Raw genomic sequence first — 25,125 nt, forward strand, 5'->3', positions numbered from 1 at the left:
AAACATAACAAGATACTTCTTTAGAGATGTCATTTGGTTAACATTCAGTGACAACATGGCCATGGAATCATTGCCTTCTGTGACCTGCCCTTCTCGGCATGTTCTCTTGTACCTTTATGCATGGCTCTTTCACAGTGATGGGAGCCCCTAATCCAGGCAGCCCTTGCAGTTTTTCTTCCTACTTCTCATTAGGAAGGAAAACCTTTTACAAAATCTTCCTAGAGGAAAATTTGCCTTGATTGTCCAGGATTGTGTTGTTGCATGCACATGCCTAAATTCATCACTGTTTCCAGAACAGAATTGCTATGATTACCGTTACTGTCATTGGCTGGCCTTCTTCTACCCAGCTTGCAAGAAAAATCACTAGAGAGTTTTACAGGAAAAAAATACATTGGGTCGGTTACTGTTTTTAGTTTCTTAAATATGCCCAGGTGATTCTATTGTGCAGCCAAAGGTAAAATCACTAGCTTGGCTTAATCAGAATTTATCACCATTCACCCACCTCAGGGTAGGGGAAGGGCAGAATCAGGAGATGCTTAGAAATGGAGTGAGCAGTAAAGATGGAAGCCATGGATAGATGTAAAGATGCTCCATATACAAGGTTTGCGTGATAATTGAGGATATGAAAGACAGAAATGATACCATAAAGTTTGAGCTTAGAAGATGAGGCCAACTGTTGAATTTTTATTTCACCCACTGAAAAAGTTACTTCTGTTTAGATCAATGCTCTGAAAGGTAGGTGATAGTGGAGAGATAGTAGTGAGGCATTGCCAAAGGCTCTGCTCTGGAGTCAGAGCCTTGAGTTATACCCTTGTGCCATTACTGGACAAACTAATGTATCTTTTGGCATGTAACAGATAGGGGTGCAATAGTAGCTTCCCCTTAGGGATCTCTTGAGTAAGATAAGAACATACGTGTTCATATTGAACTGGCACAAGATAATTATACCTGTTTTCAGGGACAGACTCATCTACAGTTATTATTCATAGATTTGCCTTCATTCACTGAATGACTTGTTTTGGTTTCTTTGTTTGTCTTTTTAAGATAGGGTTTCACTGTGCAGTTTGCTGTGAGTTCAGGGTTGGCCTTTAACTCACCTTGTAGCCCAGGTTGACCTCAAACTCCAGCAGTTCTCCTGCCTGAGCCTCCCTTGGGATTATAGGTGTGCACTAGCACTCCTGGCCATTCACTGACTGTTGAATCCTATTTTTTAATTGGGCACTTTGCTAGCTCTAGGCAATATAGTGGAGATCTACTTGGGCTTTCAAAAATCTAGTGGAATATGTGTATGTAATTTTTAAGTTTCTGAATATTGTAAGAATTTCCAGATTTAAAATGGTGTTGTTTCATTTTTAGCCATGAAATGCTATTTAAATATTAGTAATAGTAGTGAGTTTGCGTTTTTGCCATATTATAAAGGAAAATTTTATTATTTGTGTTCATTAAAGATACGTAGAGGGACTGGAGATATTGCTCAGTGGCACAATGCCTGCCTGGCAAGCACGAGTTCCTGAGTTTGATTCCCAGTGCCAACAACAAAAATTAAAACAATAAAGATACATAGAGCCAAGTACGGTGGTGCATGTCTGAATCCTAGTACTACGGGAGTCTTTTGAGCCCATCCTGGGTAATTTATCAAGACCCATTCTCAAAATGAAAAATAGCAAGTGGCCTGTGGATGTAGCTCAGTGCAAAATCACTGGATTCAATCTGCAATACAGGGGGCGAAAGGCAGAGATACAGATACATATCTCCTTCCAGACCTTTGGCTAAGAATTAGCATAGAAGCATACTTATTTTTGTATTATGTTGATACTGTTGTTCAGAGAGGGAAGCCTTTAAGAACTTTAAAGAAATACAGAAATGACAAATCACAGAATGACCTCTTTGTGCTTATGTTTATGTCTTCTTAGTTGTATAATGTATTAATCTTGACTTTTGTTTCATTTAGATTTTGATGCATACGAAAGAGATGGTACAGAAGGTAATGCTGAGCATTTCCATTATATAACAATTCTTAAATATCATACCTGGAGACGTTTTTCTATTCAAGGAAAATTGTAACCCAAACATACTGAAAATTGCTTCTTAGTATGCCTAGTTTACATTTATAATCCCTCCTAATGGATTAGAGCTTTTTTCTTATACCAACACTGATATGATCTAGCCGCTGCTTGAAGCCTATATGTGAGTGTTTCAGGCAAATTAGTAACAGTGCTAATTAGAGTTTATTTCCAGGCCTTTATACTGTATGTGCTCCAGTGTTGTTTGTTATGATTGATTTTTTTTGGCACTCTTCAAATTCTACTAAATACTATTTGAAACTGTTAAGAATTTAATATGGATTTGTGCCCCCTGAATTTTTAAAATCCATTATGTTTCAGCTCCATAAATTGCTGTGACCACTAAGCATGTGGTACAGTGGATAAATATAGACCCAATTTCCTAGCCTCTTATTCTCCTTCTCATTATTAAATTCCATATTTGGTTTCTGTCGAAACTAAACATAATTCTCTTCCATTCAACTCTGTTTTAAGAAGTTTTGGGAGGATTAATGTTGTGGTCTAATGTTTCTAGTTTACAGGGGTTTAATTTTTAATTACACACCCTGACAATACAGATAATAGTTAATATGAACTTTTGAAAAGTGGGTGGCACCTGTAATTTCTATAGTATGAAAACTCTTTAGTTTCATTGTGTATAATAGTCACTGTATTTTTGTTGTTGTTAATTTTTGTAATTTTGAATTTTCACCAGATGAATCTTGAAGTTATTTATGGAGATACAGATTCAATTATGATAAACACCAATAGCACCAATCTAGAAGAAGTATTTAAGTTGGGGAACAAGGTGAGATAGTTTAATGAAATTGTCTGTTTTATCTATTTTGTGAATTCTCTTTTTAACTAGAAACACCATAAACATATGTATATATACGCTTCTGAAAATATTGAAATGTTTAGCTCTGAATTGGTCATTTTTTTGCTTTGGTCTCCTTGTTTTAAGAGTAAAATTAGAAGGTAATTGTTTTTTGCTTAAGTGGTAGGTACATTTTGCCTTTGAAAATAGTGTTAAATGTTGTAACTTAAAATGTGGTCACCTTAGTACCCATCACATTGTCATTCACAGGAAAATACATTTTCAGTAGCATTCAAATATATTTTATGTGCAGGTATGACTAAGTACCTACCTACATATGTGCACATTCATATACGCTCATACATTTCTATGACTTTTATAGGATTACTTAAAATAAATTTGAAAAGACAAGGAGACATTTAGAAATAATCATTTGTAAACCAGGCTTGGTAGCACACGCCTGTGTAATCCCTATCCTCTGGGACTGAGGAAGAAGGATTACAAATTCAAGCTCAATTTGGGCAATTCAGTGAGACTGATTCTCAAAAAAGGTCTGTGAACGTAGTTCAGTGTGAAGGCCCTGGGTTTAATCCCCAGTACTCCAGGAACAGCAACAACAAAGAAATAATCATCTTTAGCCTCTTAATAGTAGCTCACAATTAGGTGTTTCTTGAGCACTTGCTATGTTAAGATACTGTCCTGACAAACTACAAATTAGCAACTTCCCATGTTTTTCTCTTGGTAACTATGGAATTTAAACTATTTTTCCCTTGAGAGCAGGCCTGACATATTGTAATTGAGCCTTATAAACCTTTTTTTGTCTTTTTGAGATAGGGTCTCACTACGCAGTTTAAGTTGGCCTTGAGCTCACTTTATAGCCCAGGCTGGTCTTGAACTCACAGTGATCATCCATCCTCCTGTGCTGGGGTTATAGGCCTGTGTCACCACACCTGGTTGAACATTCTCCTAGACTCTGTGCCCTGGCCTTGTCAGTAAAGAACAAAAGACTGTTCACTTGTTTTCTCAGCATGTGAATAGCTATTTGTGTGTATTTAAAATGCTAACAGACATTTTAAACATTATTTTAACAATGTTTTGTGTGTTTTTGCCCACATATTTATTGCACTAATTGCTAATTTAAGACAATAGTTTGAAGGCAAGTACACATGTATTGAGTCTTTTGATTCACAGAAGGCTTTCGTAATTTGATTTTGGGGGACCAATTCAGCCAGCCCTATCCTTTGTTTAGAGAGAAGGATATAATATTACATCAAGTTCCTGGCTTATGAACATTTGAGTTGCAAACTTTCACAGGTGTACTGTGTAAGACTCAAAAGTTGTTGGATTATGAACATTCTCCTACAGTGGAACTCTTTTGTGAGTTGGGAACTTACTATATTTTTCTTTGTTTTTGTGGTCCTAGGGATGAAACCTGTGCTAAGCAAGCACTCTACAACTGAGCTGTATCCGAACCCTTACTCTTAAAAGTAATTAGTTAATTTTTCTTTTAAGACAACGTTTCACTGAGTTGCCTAGGCTGAACTCAAACTTGTGATCTTCCTGCCTTAGCCTCCCGAGTAGTTAGGATTTATAGGTGTACTCCACCATACCAGCCTCTTTATTTTTTTTATCTGTTTTTGTTCCTTTGTCTTTTACTGTCTTCGCCTTGTGCCCAACATTGTATCATATTACATATAAACTGTGTTCTAATCTTTTATGACTTCAGATTCCTTTTAGGTTAATTCTTGGGAATATGTAGTGTATTTGTCTTTTTCCTGCTAGATTTTTGAGAAACTAGCCTTAATGTTTTAAATTTGCACAGGTAAAAAGTGAAGTGAATAAGTTATACAAACTGCTTGAAATAGACATTGACGGTGTTTTCAAGTCTCTACTGCTGCTGAAGAAAAAGAAGTATGCTGCTCTGGTTGTTGAGCCAGCTTCAGATGGGAATTATGTTACCAAACAGGAGCTGAAAGGATTAGATATAGTTAGAAGAGATTGGTGTGATCTTGCTAAAGACACTGGCAAGTGAGTTCAGCTTTCATTTTGCTTTTGTTTGTCTTTTAAAAATATTGTGTTGATGTGGAGAATTCCTGTGAGACTGACAAACAGAGAGATAAAACTTCATTTTGTCATTGTTATTATTGTTGCATATTAACAGTTCTTATTTGGAATGGATTTTTACACTTTGATTAAATGCTAGAAAAAAATCAAAGTTTCTAGATATGAAATGCTTACTGTAAGATACATCTTCAGAATTGTGACTTATCATGGGGTAAACCTTCACACTTAGATCGTTACAGAGTTAGTTTTGTTGATGTTGGTTTGTTTTAATTCTCCTATTAGATGTTTTTTGTTTGTTTTGTGCTCCTAGATCTTATTAGAGTCTATTACGAACACAATTGTTAAGTTATTCCCCCATGTTATGGCTTACAGTGTTCTGAGATTCAAAGTGATCCATAGAGTGAGACTTTGTTCCATCATATTGTTTGTGTGTAAAACAATCGTACTGATAGCAGATTAAGAGCTAGTTCTCAATATTATGTATGTCTCAGAAATAACAAATGTCATGACTGACCCTCTGGCTTTTCATCTGAGACTGAAGATAGTGATAAGACTTTTTGGGGTCATGTTAATATATAAAGTACCTATTTAAAAAATGAATCATTAGGTACTTTACCATCTTTCAAACACTATTTTGTGAACTGAATCAATTCTAAAAACGTAATTTTTTTCTTTAAAGCTAGATTTAAGACTAATTTTAATTTTGCTAAACATCAGCATTTTTTAACTTATTTTCCCATATTCTACTGCTTTCAAGTTGGGAGATTGAGCAATTGTTGCTTTCTGCAAAATTGTTCTTGATTAGGCAGAGTTGATCATCCGAGTATAGGTCACTGTTAGCCTTTTATGAAATGTAGTTTGCAATGCTTCATTGCCCCCAAATGTACCCAAAGATGAAACTATTTTGTATAGACTGTCGATTAGAGTGTTCTTCAGCTTTGTGTTTTCTAAGAAAAAGATGCATCATAATAGAAGTAAATTTCTCTGAGTTAGAAATGTATTAGTAATTAAAGCTATACAAATGTTTTTGTCAGGGTTCTTTTCTGACAAATTATAATGCAGCTGTCAAACTCTTGCTCTGCATTTTGTCTGAAATGGATAAAATATTGGCTTCCTTTTTCTTTTCGCTTTGGGTTTGGTAGAATAATACAGTGTTTTTGAAGGAAAGCATAAGGTTGGAGAACACTGAACAATTTATAATGAAGCTGAAGAAAAGTTTGAAATGTTGAATTTTTAAATAATTTACATAATGAGCTTCATATTTCTACTTACTTAGCTAATGGTCATCTCACATGGAAGCATTATGTAGATGATACCAGAGATCATATGTTGGTACCTTATGAGAAAAGTAAAATACTGTCTTGTAAAATTTTAACCTAATCGGTAGAATATAACTGCTTGTGAACTTTGTTGTTGCATAAAAATATGATGGAACACATTTTTATCCATTACATTATGTATAAAGCATTAGCTGGCACGTAAATAAATGCTCTTTATCTAAAAGCAAACCTGAATTTCCAAGGTTGATAAACCTTTGGTGCAGTTAGTATAAAAAAAACAAATGATTTTGGACATTAACCTTCATATTAGTTCTTATATAGCTCTTGTCTACATATTAATCTAATGACACCTATCTTTTCTCTCCTTTGTTAATAAAATATGTTTGAAATCTCTTTTCTCCCCCTCTTTTTTTTTGCAGCTTTGTCATTGGCCAGATCCTTTCTGATCAAAATAGAGACACTATAGTGGAAAACATTCAGAAGAGGTTAATAGAAATTGGAGAAAATGTGCTAAATGGTAGTGTCCCAGTGAGCCAGTTTGAAATTAACAAGGTAAATGTAGCATTTATTGCTGAGCCCAGCTGCTGTCATGTGTTTTTCTCCTCCTTCAGATAGTTGAAGAACCACCTTATCCTTGCAATTTAGATAAACTCTAGCTGGTGATAAAAGCTGCTTAACAACTATCTCACAGATTGAGCATTAGCATACCTCTTCCAGCCACAGGTACTGTCAGGTCTGCCACAGAGGCCTTATCTTGTTTTCTTACTTTAATCCTTAAAAGCCTAGTTTCCAGTGGTCAGGACTAATCCATATTATGTATCCAGAACTAATGAACACTGATTTCTTCATCATTCTCCCAAGTATCAGTTGTTTGGGGCAGAATGAGTATGTATATGTAACTTAACAGGTTAATCCTTAAAGGTACTATAATCAAAGGCGTTCAAGGACAAACTTATTCAGAAGTAAAATGGTGTTAAAATAGTGTTAACTTTCTGTGTATTCAAAGTACTTGTCCCTTTTTTTAAAAAAATGGTACTAGGGATTGAATTTAGGACCCTCACACTGAGCTAGGTCCTCAGTCCTTCTTTTTAATTTTTTTTTTTTAGATAAGGTCTTTCTAAATTGCTCTGGCTAGGTTTGAATTTGCAATCATTCTGCCTCAGCCTCCCAGACAGGTGGGATTATGGGTGTGTAACATCTTGCCTAGGTTTTTTTTTTAATGAAAAACTATATAAGTTATACCTTATAGATAGTCATAGTTAGAAATATATTTTTTCTTACCTAATCAAAAAATCAGAATTTTGATTTCCAAAATGCTGTTTAATAAGCAAGATGTTAAGATACTTTTCCATTCAGTCTCCTTACATATTCAAAAGCTAATTTGCAAACACCACTATATCTGTTTCATGATAGAATTCTTTGTCAAAGCTCATACCAAAAAATTTTAATGAAAAAAAATCTAATGATGACATTAAATGGCAGTTTTAGAATGAAAACTCATTCATAATACCCCCTATACTAAAGTAATGCTTGCCATTTTTGCCCATTTCCTCTCATGAAAACATTGTAATATTCTAGTAATTACAATGTATATTACTTAGAAAACTGTTTTCACCTAAAATAAATGTATTTTCCACATTTCTGTATTATCTTAAAAATTAAGTATCAACTAGCATTGTGGTGTATGCCTGTAATTCCATCACTTGGGAGGCTGAGGCAGGAGGATCACTGTAAGGTTCAGGTTAGCCTGGGCTACATAATGAATTCAGGTTCACACAGTGAGACCATGTCTCAAAAAAATTTTAAGTCAATCACCTGTTTTGTTGATATATATTTAAAATTTATATTTGTTGATTATTAAATTATTCTGTTGTGGGGGCTGGGGATTTAGCTCAGTGGCATAAGCGCCTGCCTTGCAAGCAGGCAGTCGTGAGTTCAATCCCTGGTACCGATAAAAACGAAAAAGACCAAAAAAAAAATTAAAAAAAAATTATTCTGTTGTAAGCAGCTGAGTCAAGGTCTTTGCTTACTTAGGTTTTTGCTTTTTGGATGAATTTTAGGCTCCTTAAGTAAAACATTTGAGTCAAAAGATAGAAATATCTGCATGGCTCTTGCAAAATAGCTTTGTAAAAGGGTGATACCAATTGATAGTAACAAAATGTGCCTGCCATCTTCATAATGCGTTGCTTATAGTGGCAGTGGTTTTTAAATAAACTTTACTACCATAATGGATACAAAACTGTATTTTACAGAAAGGTTTAATTTATATTTCTTTGATTTTTAGAGATAATATTTTCTGTGTATATTATGATTTCTGTTTATTTTTAGGTAATTTTTTTCTTTTTTTCCGGTACCAGGGATTGAACTCACAATCTTGGGCTTGCCAGCAAGTGCTTATGCTGCTGAGCTAAATCCCTAGCCCCTAGGTAATTTTTTTTTTTGAGACGGGTTTTTGCTATGCAGTTTGGGTTGGCCTTGAACTAACTTTTTAGCCCAGGCTGGCCTTGAACTTCACAGCAATCTTCCTGCCTCAGCCTCCTGAATGCTGGCATTTTTGCCCAGCTATTTCTTAACCATCATATCTTTAATGTCAAAAAAGTAGACATGTATACGTTACAAGGGGATATGTCCCTTTGGTGCTGGCTTTTCACTTTAAGGAATGCAGTATACATTGGCTTGGACTCAGTTGATCCATCGAAGAAGTGGTTTTCTTTGAGATTTTCTTTAATTTTTTAAACAATGAGGATTGAACTTTGGGCCTTTTGCTTAAGCCATATCCCTCCACCAACTTTGAGAGAATGTCTTGCTAGGTTGCTAAGGCTTTACTTGATTTTACCATCTTACTGCCTCAGCCTCCCATAATGCTAGAACTACAGAAGTATCTTATTATGCCCAGTAAGGTTTTGTTTTATTTCTTAACAAAATTTTCATAAGAATTATGATTTTAGTTTTATTAGTCAAATTTCACATTAGTTTTACATATTGTATACCTGAACCTGTCACCTTTCCTAGAACCTGATTGTCTTTCAAAAAGGGATCCAGTGAGTTTGAAAGTCTCAATCCAATCATGACTATATTATTGACAAAATAATACTGACCATGAATCTTCTAGGGTGGTGGGCCCACACTGTCACCTTATATTACTAGTGTGCAAGAAAAAAACCTAGAGTCATAGCCATACTGGGGTCTCTACCAGTATGACCTATAGTTTACATTGTTTTATTGCTTTTAAAGTTTTTATTATCAAAATTTCCAAAATTAGAGCTAATAATAGGAGTCTCTGTGTGTCCATCACTCAGCTTCAATAATAAGAGTTAACACTTTGTGCCTAGTGGGTTAGAAGTTGTGCATACCTTTTTTGGTAGCAGAACAGAAACAATAACTCATTGTCTTTATATTCTCCATGTACCCGTTAGCATAGTTGCCAGCAAAAAATAGTTATTGTGAGAAATGAAAGTATTTGTGTTGGTTGCTTAATCATTCAACAAATAAGTAGTACTTACTTGTACAGTTACAGGCTGTAGGATAAATTTAGTAACTAAGGCAATGATGATATATTTTCAGGATTCTAATGATCTCTTAAAGCTATTTACTGTCCCACAGTCTTATCTTTTTATAAAGAATTTCTAAAGTTTTGATATAAGTATAGTAAATTTTGATAGTATTATCTACATCATAGTTTTAGTTCTGCACCTGTTTATAGTAAACTATTCATATGTGAAAGTAGCTGGGTCCTTCTGATAGTCAACGTTTACCTGAATATTTGGGTTATTTAAAATTTGGGAGCAAGCCAAGCATGGTGGGCCACGCCTATAATCCCAGCAATCAGGAGGCTTAGGCAGGAGGATCATTGCGAGTTCCAGATGAGTGTAGGCTCGAGGCCAGCTGGAACTTTGTAGAGAGACCCTGTCTTAAAGTAACAAAAAAAACATTGGGAGCAATTTAGCCTTTATATTTTACTACTTTCCAAAGAGTGGAATACAATATCTGTGTGACTGGTTGTGCATGGTATCGTGGCAGAATGGTGTTTTATTTGCTTGTTTTATATATATTTGTTAATTTTTATTATTTTTTAGGTGGTACTAAGGCTTGAAAGTACAGGTTAGATTAGGTTAGAGTCCTATAAAGTAGTTGGATTACCTTTAGTAGAGATTTTAGCCCTTGTTTCCAAAAGCAACAGAAAAGCAGCATGTGTGATTTTTTTTTTTGAACTACTGCAGTCTTAGCTTAATTTTATTTTACATAGTAAGACAAAATACTTCACAATTGATTTTTGTAGCCCTGCCTAACTTCATCCTAAATTATCAAGAAGCAGTGTTTTTGGGTGAAGCCTACTAAATCTAGCATCTAAAATCCCCACATAGTCTCAATCTAATAATTGGGAAGTATGTCAGATGAAATTCAGAATTTCTTAATGTTGCATTGAACAGTCAATTGAAGAAGAAAATGGTTTTCTTGAGTAGAGTTATATTGATTAAAAAGTTCTAGTATTGCCCATCTAAATCAGTCAAGACTTAACTGTAATCTACATTGGAGAAGATTCAAATACTTGGAGAATTTTCTCAACACTCTTTTTATATTAGAGTACAAAATTTAGAAAATGTATCAATATGTGCAGCCATGTTTGAGGACCAGCTTTATTCTACAACAGCAGCTCTCAATTTCTTGGTCTCTGAATCCCTTTACACTCTTAAAATAGTTTAACACTCCTAGGGCGTTTGCTTGTTTGGTTTATGCTGATATTTAGTGTGTTAAAAATTAAAAGTAATTATTAATTTATTTAAAAGTAGCAATAAATATAAGATTGTAAAAATAACATTTTCCATGAAAAATAACTATATTGCAAAACAAAGAAATTAGCCAGTGAATTGGCATCATTTTATAGTTTCGTAATTTCTTTAATGTCTACGTTAGTCAAAGGTGTATGGACTTTCATGGCAGCTTTTGCATCCAGTCTGTTATGATATGAGACTTTGAAGTAGTAGAAAAGTCAGTTTTACACAAATACTTAGAAAAAGGAGACGTATTTTAGTAGTTTTTTTTTTTCCTCAGAATCGTATGTTTATATTCTTCTTTGGTCCTACACCAAACTCTGATAAGTGGTATTTTCTTAAAGGTTATTTATAATGTGGATCTGACACTATAGCAATGAACAATTCCTCTCTTATGTTAAATTCTGTTGGTGTGTGTTGTATGTTGAAGGGATATTTTACCCATGTGAAGCTTTCATTGCATTATGAATTGGCCGTTTGTTGTGTTGTTTCCCTGAATTAAGTGCACCTTCCCAAATGGGCACATTTTATTGTATTATATCAGAAGTGTCTTTATTAGGAAGCCGTCAATCTCACAGAATTCTAAAATTCTTTATGTTTGAAAGCTTGAATTTTAATATTGACAGTATTCATCAGTTTTTTCCCTTAGAGTAGCGGGCTTGTTTTGTTCTTTTGAGAAATTATCTGCCAGATAACTATATTAGAATAGCGTAGTTTGTCCATTCTTTCAAGTAAAAATTTTATCCTCTGGGCATGTATGAATATGCCATTATCCTGAATGATTAAAATGCACTAATAAAAATGGTATTCACTAGAAAAGGTAGTTTAGCTTGCAACTCAAACTCTTACACAAGAGCTTTTTCTGGAGCAAACTTAGTTCTTCAGATATGCCTTGTGTTTCTTCCTAAGTAGACTAATACTCAAGGATTGAAAGCTTTAAAAATTATTAATTTTTACTGCTTCATCAAAGACATTCTTAAATGAATGTTTTGAAACCTTATGATAGAGAATAATACAACCATCAGTAGTTTGGTGCTGCAGTGCTAATTTATATTTATCGTGCACCAGCACTTTTACCCACCATTGCTTCTGTATCATCAGTGTAAATAATATTGTTATGAAAGTAGTTTTGAATTTGAAATCTTCTGCAAGGGTGTCAGGATCTCCCCGGTAACAGACCACACTTTAAGAATAGGTAAACCCATTAAGCAGTACCCTGTTCCCCATACTTCCTCTCTCTTGAAACTTACCCCTTACAGAGCCAGGTGGCACCTTCCTACCCTTCACACATGTTGAGTTCCAGCCCAGAAGATAATGTTTTTTCTTTACCCCTTTTTTCACTGTGTGAAACATTCATGTCCCTGTTACCTTTTCTTAAAATCTTGTTTTTCCTTCTAGTACCAGTTTAAGTTTCTATCTTGCATGATTTCTACTCTCAGATGGAAGTGATCTTTACCTCTTTAAATTCTTTCTGAAACATTTTGTTTATCTCTCCCTTTTGGCAATGCAATTTATTATAGAAGGATTCTTGCAGGGTAGTGCGGTAAGAAGGATGTCTTCTAGTAGCTGATGATTTAATACCAGTAACTGCATCTTATTCAGTAGTACTTTACAATATTTCAGTTATCAAATTATTGAAGAATAACTAAAATTCAGCAGATAGTCCATTGCTACTTAACACCACACCATATTCTGAGTGCTACGAGTAAAGTGTTGCACAAGGCTGATGTTATTCCTGCTCTCAAGTGGCTTACTTTCTACCATAAACTCATTCTGTCTCTGTAGAGGTTGACAGTAGGAGTAAATCCAGTGATTTCTGGTTCCCTTGGGATTTATATAGGCTAGAGGAGCCTGTGAGAAACAGATCATTAAGCTAGAGTAGCTGTTATTCACGAGTCCCAACTAATCATTTAACTCATTTAAGAGAATTGCATACATTTAGAGGAATTCTTAAGTCCGCATCCAACGCTGGATTTATAGTCTTTTTTTTATATTCAAATATTAATCAACATGGCCAACAAACTTATTTTTCTTTTTTAGAGAGGATCTTGTTATATAGTTCAGGCTGGCTTTGAACTCCATGTAGCCCCGGCTAAACTCACATTCAGTGTGATCCACCTGTGTCAGCCTCCTGAGTGCTGGAATTACAGATGTGTGCCACCACACCCAGCTTTATTTTATTTAGTTTTATTAAGGTTGCATCTGATTATATTAGTTACTAAACAAAGAACTGAAAAACCTTGAGGATGGACTGTTTAAAAGATTCTGTGCATGTGTTTCTCTATACACCTTCTGTCATTTTTATGTTTATGTGGTCAGTATGATTCTAGCAAGGATGTATTTAGTGTATATCTATGTGAAACGAGTTTTAATGTTTGGGGCTTTTTTGCTCCCTTTTTCTTTTTTCTCTTTTAGGCATTGACTAAAGATCCCCAGGATTACCCTGATAAAAAAAGCCTACCTCATGTACACGTTGCCCTCTGGATAAATTCTCAAGCAGGCAGGAAGGTGAAAGCTGGAGATACTGTGTCATATGTTATCTGTCAGGTAAAAGTATCACAATTTATAAGACTTGTACCATTTAAAAACCTAGCATAAAATACAGATCACCACAGTGTGTTACTTAGTAGTCTTCCAAATAATTGATACTACAAGGAGATTGTTTTGTCTGACTAGTTTTACAAAATTTAAAAACAGTCAGAGATACAACATGCTTTATGAGAAGTTCCATAAAGCATTTAATATAAATGTTTTGGTTCACTGAAATTATTTTGGTGAGACAGATTTAGAGCAGTAGCTACCATTTCAACCCTAAATTAACTCGAATGAAAATGTGTTATGGGCCTGGATTGTAGCTCACACATTGCCTGTATGGGTATGGCCCTGAGTTTAATCCTTAGCACCACATTTAATAAACAAAAGAAAGAAATATGTGTAAGTCCTGCAGTAGATATTTAGCACTTTTTTAAAAAAATTGATACCGATGATCGAACTCAGGACCATGCCCATGCCACTTGCAGGGCAGGTGCTTATGCCACTGAGCTAAAATCCCCAGCCCTGTAGCATTCTTTTTTGCAGCACTTTTTGCATTGTATCACTAAAATAATGAGAGAATAGGTATATTGTTTTTCTAGCCAGTGTCAGAATAATTACTTGAAAACTGCGAGATGCCTGATTATATGGAAAAAGTTGATAGGTTCTAATGACATACTTTATGAGCAAAACAAAGCATCAGTTTCCTTTCCCTCCTTCTGTCCTTTCTTCCTTCCCTTCTTTTTCCTTCCCCATATCCTTCCACATTCGTTCCTTCTCTTGATGGAGAGGGTCAACTTGCTTGCCTTCTTATTTCATGAAGCACCTCCAAGGAATTACTAGGCCTTTTGGAACACATTGGAAACTGCTTACCAATTTCTTTTGAGAGTAGCATGCAAACATGGGTAAGGAAGAGAGGTAGGATAGAGGAGCATTTATTTTCTTTGAAAGCACTTGACTCCAGTTGGAACAAAGAAGAGCTCTTGTCCCTACTTTCTGTCAAAAGTCAGTTATTAACCTCTATCCAGATTCTTTTAAATTACTATCGCATAGCCTAACTGTCCCAAAACATAATTCTTCTGGACTTCTTTTATTAAGAGTTTTATCCTATTTTTATTGCATTGTGTTTGTATGGTGAAATTTACAGAACTCTTAAGATTCATTGTAACATGATTCATCTTTGTCACACTACAATCAATGCATTCTTAAAGCAAAGAGCCTTATCAAAATTTAAAAGTAGTGTGTTAATATCTGCTACATACTGTAGATGATGTACATAACAAATGATATAAGTACATAGACCAGAATCAGCACTTGACTCTGTCTCCCTCCTAGGGTTACTCTTGATTAAGAACTGTTAGAGAAAGTCAATTCCTGCAGGAAAATATTTCCATAAATGTCTGACTCACTCAAGCCCTTAATGTGCTTTGCATATTGTCTCTGATAAGTCTCATCTCAAAAAAAATAATTTTTATATTACGCAAATAAAGATTTCAGTAAATAAGTTTTTTTTTTTAAAATTGGGTCTTCATATACATGGAAAAGCTCTTATATTATTAATGACAGAAGCAGATTGTGGCATGCAACTTTGAAAAATTATTTAGGTTCAGTGAAATAGCATTTAATGATGAAATCAAGTCATAGTTATGTTTTGACTTAACCTAGAATGGAGGCATATGGTACCTTATAAAGTAGGTTCATTTATGGACTTAAAAGTCAAACTTATGCTCCTGCATAGCTAAATATCAGGTCTTAGGATTTCTTCTTGGTCTTACTGATATAGGCAGTCTCAAAATATTAATGCTAATATAGTATAATAAATATAATTTAATATATTTTTAGTATTTTTCCCATCACTGCTAATGGATTTTAACTCACTTTTAAAAATATAGTTGTTTATTAATACTTCTATTGTTTGATTGACTTTGCAGGTCTAAAGTCTGAGCATCTATTTAGAGAATAACAGTATGTAATATAGCAACTATGGGAGATTTTCTTCTGTCTTATTTTTGAAATTAAATATTGTTCTCACTGTTTTGTTTGGTTCCATTTTATTGTTTTGTTTTATTCCCTTTAAAATTAAAAAAAATATTTAATCATGAAAAAATAGTCAATTCTTTTAACTAATTTTCCATAGCATATCCTAAGAAAGGCTCAGCTCCCCAAGTGTCTTTTTAAAAAAATATTTTCATTCTAAAGATTCGATTTTAATTCACCATTAAAACTTACTAAACTCAACAAAAACCTACAGTTCTATGAATCAGTCAGATTTCATATGTTAAAAGACAGTCTGAATAGTGAGGTACATGAAGACTTAAGAATTTTTTTTCAAGGTTTTTCTCATCTTATTCTTGCCAACAGTTCAAGTTTCTAGGAAGGCACCAATTAAACTTGATTGATTCTGCACAGTTTGTTTTACTGTATTGTGAACTACTTGATAAAGTAATCAAAGTTGTAGGTTTTTTTGGTGGGGAGAGTTGGGTATCGAACTCAGGACCTTGTACTTGCCAGACAGGTGCTTATGCTGCTGAGCTAAATCCCCAGCCCAAATATTATTTTATTTGTTTACTTGATTTTTTTTTTGTACCGAGGATTGAACTCAGGACCTCGCACTTGCCAGGCAGGCGCTTGTGCCGCTGAGCTAAACCCCTGGTGAAAATTTTAAGATGTGAAATTTGGGGGCTGGGGATTTAGCTCAGCAGTGTAAACTTCTGCCTTGGAAGTGCACAGTCCTGACTGCGATCCCTGGTCCTAAAAAAAAAAAAAAGTAAAGTTTGGTTCCTTTTTCAGTATTTCATTCTGTCTTGAAACAGATAGAACCTAATTGATAAATGGGCCTAGTTTGTTTTGCTTAGGAGTCTAGCTAGAAAAGAGGCCTTTCTCTCTGACCTCTGGTAAAGACCGTGATGTGTAAAGTTGCTTTGGGCTGGGTGCTGAGCTGAGAAGGGATTGGTTTTAGCAGGAATGAAAGAATGGGATTCACTGTGTGTTTGTGATTGTTACATGTATTTTTGAGACAGGGTTTCACTATGCAGTTCAGCCTGGCCTTGAACTCACTTTGTAGCCCAGGCTGGCCTGGAATTTGTAGTGATCCTACCAGCTCAGACTCCTGAGTGCTGACTCAGACCCCTCAGACTCCACCACACCCTGCAGGATTCACATTATAATCAGTTATACAGAGTGGCTGAACATTGGTTACTGTTTAACTAGTCTGAATATTAAATTCTGTTGTTTTAGATGAGAAGAGTGGTGTGTGTTAGTTGTTGGTCTAATACTGTAATGACGCTTTAATTCACAGGTGATGGTGACATCCCTGCAGTGCTATGTGTGGGTCAATTATATAGAATTTCTTTCTTTGGGTTTTTTTTCCAATTTTTTTGGTACTGGAGATTGAACTCAAGGCTTTCTCACTGAGCTATATCCTCAGCCCTTTTTATTTTGAGACAGTATCTATTTAAATTGCTCAGTTTCTCCTCCCTCAATCAGCCAGAGTGCTGGTATAGTAGGCATCACCATACCAAGCAATTATTATCATTCCTTTCTAAATAGACTGTAACCAAGTCTTCTCAGTGTGCTTTTGTGATATGGCGAGTGGAATTGTTTAATCAGTCAGTGCCATCCTAACTTGTTTTATGCTTTGACAGAAAAAAAAGAATACAGCACATCCTAGATTGCTTTCTTGGATGGTTGAGATAGAGACTGAGGAGTTCTTGTTGCTCTTCCTATAAGATACATATGAAATGGTTGAAAGTTTGTCAAAAGATGTGTTGGTATTTGAGATATAATGTATATAATTCAAACTGTTGTTGCCATTCGATCAAGCCAGGGTATGTGATTTGCTCACACTTTGTCGTGTGTCATGTCTTTTTTCAGGATGGGTCAAACCTCAGCGCGAGTCAGAGAGCCTACGCACCTGAACAGCTGCAAAAACAGGACAATTTAACCATTGACACCCAGTACTACCTGGCCCAGCAAATCCACCCAGTTGTGGCTCGGATCTGTGAACCAATAGATGGAATTGATGCAGCCCTCATCGCAACATGGTTAGGTACGTGTTTCAAGTGCATATAGACCTTCAGAGGGACAGTGGTATACACAGTCCTCTTTTGATTGGTTGGATTCCTGTTCATGGCCACGGTATTAGGTCTGGTACTTCTTTGTTGATATTTTTAAGCATTTGTTTTTTTTATAGTTGTTTGGTTACTGTCTCCCCTCAGAGACTATGTGCTCCATATCTCTTCAGGTTTCCCATGATTCCCTTTGAGTATCTTTCTGTCATTTTAAATTTTTCTAAAACTTAACATACTGTTATTCTCTAGGAATTAACTAAATCCTGTTTTATCATCATCCTCCTGGATAGTGGCAGCCAATCCTGAGACTAGTGTCTTTTTGACTTTTTTGCAGTGTCACCCCTTTGCTGTGTCAGTATCACTCATCTTTTGCTTAGAAATATATTTTATAGCCATGTAACCAGATTACATTTCTAGACAACTAGCACATAGTTAACATTGTTTTTAAGGTCTTTTCTCTATTGTGTGATAAGGAAAGAAAAGAATTTGTAGGCACCTGTCTAATAAAGTTCTTAGATGGCACTTCACTGTCTGGAAGTCAAGTCCAGATGCCTGGCATTTTAGACTCTTTGACAATTTAGATGCCTGACATTTTAGAACTTTGACAATTCCAGACTGACCTTCTAGATCTAACCTGGATGTCTAGTCTTATTTCTTATTTAGTCTAGCCTGTGGTCCCTAAATAAGATATAGCTTATTCCTATCCTTGTTTCATGAAAAATTGTCATCCTCTTTTTCATTAATATGTTTGGTATAAGCCACAGAATGTGGTATCATAGGGACCTGGGTTTGAATGCCATTTCTGGTATTTCTAAATTTCCAAACCTTGGTCTACACGTTGAGTGATAAAATTGCTGAAGGAGAAACAAGATGTGTGTCAGCTTCCAGTGCCTGGTGCAGAAGGAATACTCTTGGAAGGGTGTTCTGGCCACCTCTTATGTGTCCCTATTGCATTAGTCCACAGATTAACACATAGGCAGCACTCAGTATGCAGAATTTTCCTTAGATGCTTGTCAAGTCACATATTTTCCATCCTGCCCCTGTTCAGTGTTGCTCAGCTCATCCCTGCGACCCCCATCCCCACTATCCCATCAGTGTCTGCTGTGGAAGTAGAAACTCATTTTTGACATTTGCCTAAGCAAAACATAATTAGGAAGATAAAATTCTGCTATCAAAATAATCATATAATATATTCTCCAAGTTGAGTTGTGTTTGATGATATTTATAAATCCTCAGCTGGGAGGAGGGGACTGTAAATGCATGATATATTTTAGCTTTTTCCCCCCTCTCCTATACATTAAGTGCTTACTCTACTGGATTCTCTGATAAGTATTTTGCATATCTTATCTCATTCAGTACCTGTGACAACCTCCTGAGCATACAGTTGTATAAACTCCATTTTGCAGAAAAGAAAACCAAGTCTTAGGTGATGATCTTGGTCTTGTCACATAGTTAATAAGTATTCAGCTGTGATTGGATTTTACCTGAGCTCTGTGTGGTTTTAAGGTTCTCCTCTTAGCCATTGTGCTAAATTTTATTGCTTCATGTTAGCATTAAATAGCATAGCTGAGAGTCTATGAAAGATATTTTCAACCTGGACTTCACATCTGTGAAGCATGAGGCACTTCATCTTTATGACTTGCTAGTCTCCCTGTGTACCTCTGTTCTCCCTGCTAAGACTCCTAGAAGAACTACTTTTTTACTGTAGATTTTCCAGTTTTCTTATTTGGGAAGTCCAGAACCTGATCTGAAGGCAAACTATTACCCATTCGCTTTGTTTTGAATCACTCAGTTGCCAGATACTAGAAGGAATAGATGGAAAAGCTTTGTCTCGTGAATGACGTTTAAAGAAAGGAAGCATGGAACACTGGATTTCAACGAAAGGACTGAACAGTGAAGGGTGATGGAGCCTTCATGGAGGGATAGATCTGGTGCAAGGACTGGTCATATTGAGAGGAGATCAGACTCCTCCAGTGGCCATAATCAAGACCATTGTTGTGTTTCTACCCCCAGTATTGGGTATTGAACCAGGGCCTTTGCGCTGAGCTATTTCCCTAGCTTCATTCATTCATTCATTCATTCATTCATTATTTTGACATTGTCTCTGTGCAGTGCCAAGTTGCATGAGCTGGGCTCAAATTTGGAATCCTCTTGCCTCAGCCTCCCAGAGTGCTGGGATTATAGGCATATGCTACCATTGCCCAACTCAATTTTGTTTATAAATTGAACAAGGAGCAAATTGGTTAGTGGGGGGCTGCTGTAGACCAAACCCTTGCACATGCTAAGTGCACGCTCTATGACTGACTTGTGCCCCAAGTCCCTGTGGTGGACAGTTTTTGACTTAAAACTTAACTTTATTATAGTTGTACTGCCTTATTAATTAATTTTAATCCAAATATTTTATAAATTATTTACAAAGCCAGTATTAAAATAATGGGTTCCATCTTTAGAGGATTCATCTTATATTTTATTATTCACTGATCTCACTCTAGAGGAACCCAGAAGACTTGCATGATTCCACCATGTGCCCATCTCCTCCATAATCAGAAAGCTATCTGGGTAAAGCGTGGCTGTATAGACACTATCCTGGGTCCCTTCTTGGGACCTTGTAACCAAGTCACACCAGTGCAAGGAAATGTGTCGTGAGGCATCAAGGAGCTACTTTGCTGCTCCTCTAAATATATTTACTCATTTCTGCCACTCAGTAGTAGTTTTTATACTGAAGTTGCTATTAATTGTCATCCTCCCATGCTCATCCTCTTCTCCCATCCTACCCCCTGCCAGCCCTTGTAGTGTATATCGGTATTCATCTACCCTAGTAATAAGTGTTTCAGCCCTTTATCTCTTCCCCTTATGCTTGTAAGATGCTTGGTAGTTAATGAAGTGCAGGCTTGGAAATGCTGGTTGCCATGAGGTTTTTTTATAAAACACTGATGCTCACCAGGCATAGCTCAGTAGGCATTTCCACTCTGCCCTAGTCAGGAGCTGAATTTTTATCTGTACCCTTTATACCTCCATTCCAAGTAAGAAATTAGGGTGGCTGTTCACTCTGGGCATTGAGACCCCATTATCAGTTCTCCTATGTCTTGTGGTTTTAGAGACAGGGAGGGAGGAGATGAGGAAGTGGTGGTGTAAAGTAAGGGGAGTATTAGGGGGTATGTGGTTTCTAAGAGGTGCAAGCTGTAGGCATAAAATTACTGTAATTTGTTTTAAAAATTCTAAATCTGTTTTCTTTATGTAAAAAAAACTGCAGTTAGTGAGCTGACACTGTTAAATAAGTTGAAGTGTACAAATGTATACATAAAATATAAGCCCTCCAGCTGCCTAATCACAGACATAAAATAATTCTCTTGCTTTTAATGTAGTTTTTATCTTTGATTAATGAAATGTATTATAGTGTTGAAACTTTAGTGAAGTTTGATACTTTGTCCTTTTAGCACAAAGAAATCAGGAATAATGGCATAATTTCATTTAGGAAAATTATTAAGTTCATGAGTTTTTATTTTTAAGACTCTTTTGTAGAGAGCAGCTATATTTTTCAACTACCTTTTCTTTTTCTATTGCTTTTATACTGCTTTCCTTGAAATGAAAGGCAAGCATCAAGTGTTGGTTTTATCTTGTGGCTTCACTTTGGAAATTTCTCTGTTTCTCCCTGTCAAGATACCACCTGAAGTTTGTCTGGTGGCATGTTACCTGGCCAGGTATTCCATATGGGGAGGCCATTTTAGTGAAAAGGGGAGAGGATCGTGTATTAAAGGAGCGAATGAATAAGTCTGTTGAGTTGAAAGAGAATAATTTGTTCTCCCTAATAACTAATGGTCCTCATTATCCCACTGTAAAATGTGTATCATTTTTCTGAAACCTATGCAAGATTATTGCTATTGGGCTTAAATAAAGCAAAATTTTACTCTTTTCCATCTGTGAATAGGAAAAAATATAGTATTACTCTTCTTATACAATAGCCCTATAGGAAACATGGCCACTAAAACTTGGAACTCTGAGCTTTTGTTCTCTAGACTATAGGTTTTTCTCTCTCTCTTTCTTGTTCTAATGAAAGCTCTCTATATTCTGTGGATGAAATATTCACAGTATGCTCAAACATCCAAATAGTCTTCTGTACCTAGCAAACAAGGCCAGTGATGACAATAGTATAAAGTTCATTCTTGAATTTCATTTTTTAATAAATTTATATTTTATGCATAACAGTACTTAGAATAGCGAGACTGTGTCTCAAAGACTAAAACAAAAAAGATTGTGTTGCTTGGGCTGATAATGTAGCTTAATGGTAGAGCACTTGCCTAGCATGTATAGGCTCTGAGTTCAGTCTTCACCTTGGTCGTGGTCAGGGTTGTGTTGCTTACAGAAAAATAGGTAGGAGATAATAAATGAAAAGATTCAATACAGTATTATTCAATACACAGATACTTAATCTATTATACACACACATACACATTTACATACATATATGAATAAGACAGGGTTGAAGTGGTAAATTGACTGATAAAAAACGTTAATAGTTATTTTATTAAAAATAACACAGTTTTTACAATTACTATTTCTAAAAAGGTGAGTGGTTAGGGACCTCAGGTCTTGCTGGTGTATCCCCCAATCCCAACCTATCAGCACAGCTGGAGAAGAGGGCTTTGTTATTAGAGAAGAAAATTTCTGTCTGCTTAGTATTACCTTATTTTCCAAATGTTTTTACAGCTAAAGTTACCTATCATCTTTTCTCAGGTTTAAAAATAGGAAAGGAGATACTTTTAAAGTTTTTGCTTCCCTAAGATGTATGTTGAGCATACTAATCTGAAATGCTCTAAAATCTGAAACCTTTTTCAAGCTGACATGGTGCCTCAAATGAAGAGTTCCACACTTGACCTTAGATGGTGGGTCAAAGTCAGCATATAGGCACACTAAAGATATTGCCTGTTTGTGTAAGTTATGTGTGAAATGCAGATGAGTTTCATGTTTAGACCTGGGTCCTATCCCCAAGGTATCTCGTTTTATATATTATGAAAATACTCTAAAATCCAGTATACCAGAAATCCCAAATACCTCTATTCCCAAGAATTTCAGATAAGAGATATTCCACTTGATCACATTTCATTAAGTTAAAATTTATACACAGGGGTATCATCAAGGGTTTTAAAAGCAATTTAGTTGAAGTTGTGAGAGTATAATCCACTAGTTTTTATTTCTGTCAAGTTTTGAGGAGTTAATTGTATATAAGGCAACACAAACCCCATGTTTACCTGTTATTTTAAAATGATTAGAAGTTTGGCATTTGTTCTAGGGAGAGTCTTGTTGGGGTAAAGGACAGTTTTTAGTTGTCTGCCATTTATACAGTAATTGTTTATCTTTAAATTGTATTTAAAATTTATTATGGAAAAATACATACATAGGCTAATCTTACTCCTCTTTCCCCCTCCCTGATTACTGTGAATTAAATAGTATTATTTTATTATGCTGTGTTTTGCATTTATAAAAAATGAATTTTCCCTCTTTCAACATAACTATGGTATTATACACAACCTCTTCATTTCATCACCTATCCAGTAAATATTTGTATTTCCTTAATCATACTATATGTACTCTTTTGTGATATTGAAGACTGAACCCAGATCTTTCACACTGATCTACTCTCCAACCCCTTTTTAATTTTCTTTTCTTTTCTTTTTGGACAAAGTCATGATAAGTTGCTTAGGATGGGTTCAAACTTGCAATCCTCTGACTTGTTTTCTCTGAGTATTGAGATTATAGGTTTGTACCACCATGCCTGGTCTATGACTACACTTAAAATGAAAAAGTCCCTTGTTTGAATTAGAATTCAGAGTCTATAGTATATGATAGTTAATGTACTCTCTTTTTTGTTTCTTTTTTTTATCCTCCCAACTTTTTGGTTAAAGACATTGGTTTTTTTGTCTTACGGAAATTTCCTCACTCTAGAATTTGCTGATTACATCTTAGTGCTGTCTTCAAACATGTTCCTCTGCCCCGTTTTTTTTTTTGTAAATTGTTAGTTAAATATAATGATTGAATGTATTTAATTTGACGTTTTGCTAATGCTACTTCTTAGATGATGTTGCGTACCTCTGTGTGGAGGTAGCTGATATCCAGTTATGATTCAAGGCATTTTGAAACAAATTCATAGGTATATCATAAAAGTAGAGATCACTTTTCTTTTTTATGTATAAATTTTTTTATAGTGTAACACGCATGCAGAAAAGTGCACAAAGCCTAAATGTCTTAGATACTTTCCTTGTTGCTGAGACAAAATATCCTACACCCAAAGTTGAAGAAGGAAAGATTTGTTCAGCTCACAGTTTGTAGACGTTTTAGGCTATAAGTGACTGGCTCCAAGGCAGGGTGGCACATGGCAGAGAAACAGTTCATGAGGGCCAGAAGATAGCAAAAAAAGCAAGGGAAGAGTGTCTTTCTGCCCTTTTTATCTTATCCAGACTACTTAGGGTGGGTTGCACTTACCCCTTCATCCTAGTGCTCTTGATACTAGTGTTGCACTATAAGTCAATCCCAGCATCACATATTCCAGCCACCTGTGAAAAAGCCCCACCTATGACCACATGAGGCTTTAGGGGGGACATCTAGACACAAGCCATAACGCCAGCTGAATGGCTTGATGAATTTTCATAGCATAAACTTGTGCCAATGTAGTCAGAACTAAGCTCAAGAAACAGTATATTACTACATTCCCAGAAGCCCCCTTCGTGTCTCCGGATATCATCTCTACAGCCCCCAGAATCAGAAAGTTGCTTCTACTATGACTTCTACCATCATAGATGAGTTTTTCTTACTGTGAACATTACATATTTTGTGTCTCTTTTTCGGTCTGACTACTTTTGCTCACTGTTATCTTTATTTTTATGAGATACATCCTTGTAGGTGTACTTCATTTCTACAGAATTTCATTGCATTAATGTACCCCACTGTGTGAGTATCTACTCACAGATTGCTTGCACATTTTGATTGTCAGGAATAGTGCTGCCTTGAGGATCCCTGTACATGCCTTCTGTTGAACATAGGCATATATCTCTGTTGCGTATGTACTTAGGAACAGAACTGCTAGGCAATAGTATGTTCTACTTTAGTAGATACTACCAGTTTCCCAAAGTGAGTCTACTAATCTGTACTCTCTACTGGCAGTGTATAAATGCTCCATGTTCTTACCAGCACTTGGTATTTTCTATGTTTTACATTTTATATATTAGTATAACATTGTGATTTTAATTTGCATTTCTTAGATGACTGAAGTTGAACATTTTTTCCCATGCTACTTAGCCATTTGAATGTCTCCTTTTATGAGGTGCTCCTTTGAGTCTTTTTACACTTTTCTGTTGGGTTGTCTTTTTCTTACTGATTTGCAGGTATTCGTTATATACTCTAAATATGAGTTCTTTGGAAATACATACTGCAAACATCTCCTGGTTAGTGTGCTTTTCTTTTCAAATATGATTTACCTAATTTATCATGAAATATTAACATTTTAAGAGTGTCAAACAATTAGTTTATCAGGACACAGACTCAAAACATTTC

At 35.5% G+C, this 25,125-nt stretch overlaps 1 protein-coding gene across 5 annotated transcripts in view; it reads left to right on the plus strand.

The window, feature by feature from the left end:
- The window catches only part of Pola1 (DNA polymerase alpha 1, catalytic subunit), a 301,421-nt gene that overhangs the window by 113,924 nt on the left and 162,372 nt on the right, over window positions 1-25,125 (plus strand). For all 5 annotated transcript variants that reach the window (XM_063242945.1, XM_063242946.1, XM_063242947.1 and 2 more), the window contains exons 27-32: window positions 1,952-1,984; window positions 2,758-2,850; window positions 4,682-4,887; window positions 6,623-6,755; window positions 13,391-13,522; window positions 17,381-17,555. In XM_063242945.1, coding sequence (XP_063099015.1) covers window positions 1,952-1,984; window positions 2,758-2,850; window positions 4,682-4,887; window positions 6,623-6,755; window positions 13,391-13,522; window positions 17,381-17,555 — 772 coding nt within the window. The remainder of the gene's footprint in view (window positions 1-1,951; window positions 1,985-2,757; window positions 2,851-4,681; window positions 4,888-6,622; window positions 6,756-13,390; window positions 13,523-17,380; window positions 17,556-25,125) is intronic.

Source organism: Cavia porcellus, unplaced genomic scaffold, assembly GCF_034190915.1.
Source record: "Cavia porcellus strain 051 isolate PalLab524CR breed Dunkin Hartley unplaced genomic scaffold, mCavPor4.1 scaffold_33, whole genome shotgun sequence".
Classification (NCBI taxonomy): Eukaryota; Metazoa; Chordata; class Mammalia; order Rodentia; family Caviidae; genus Cavia; species Cavia porcellus.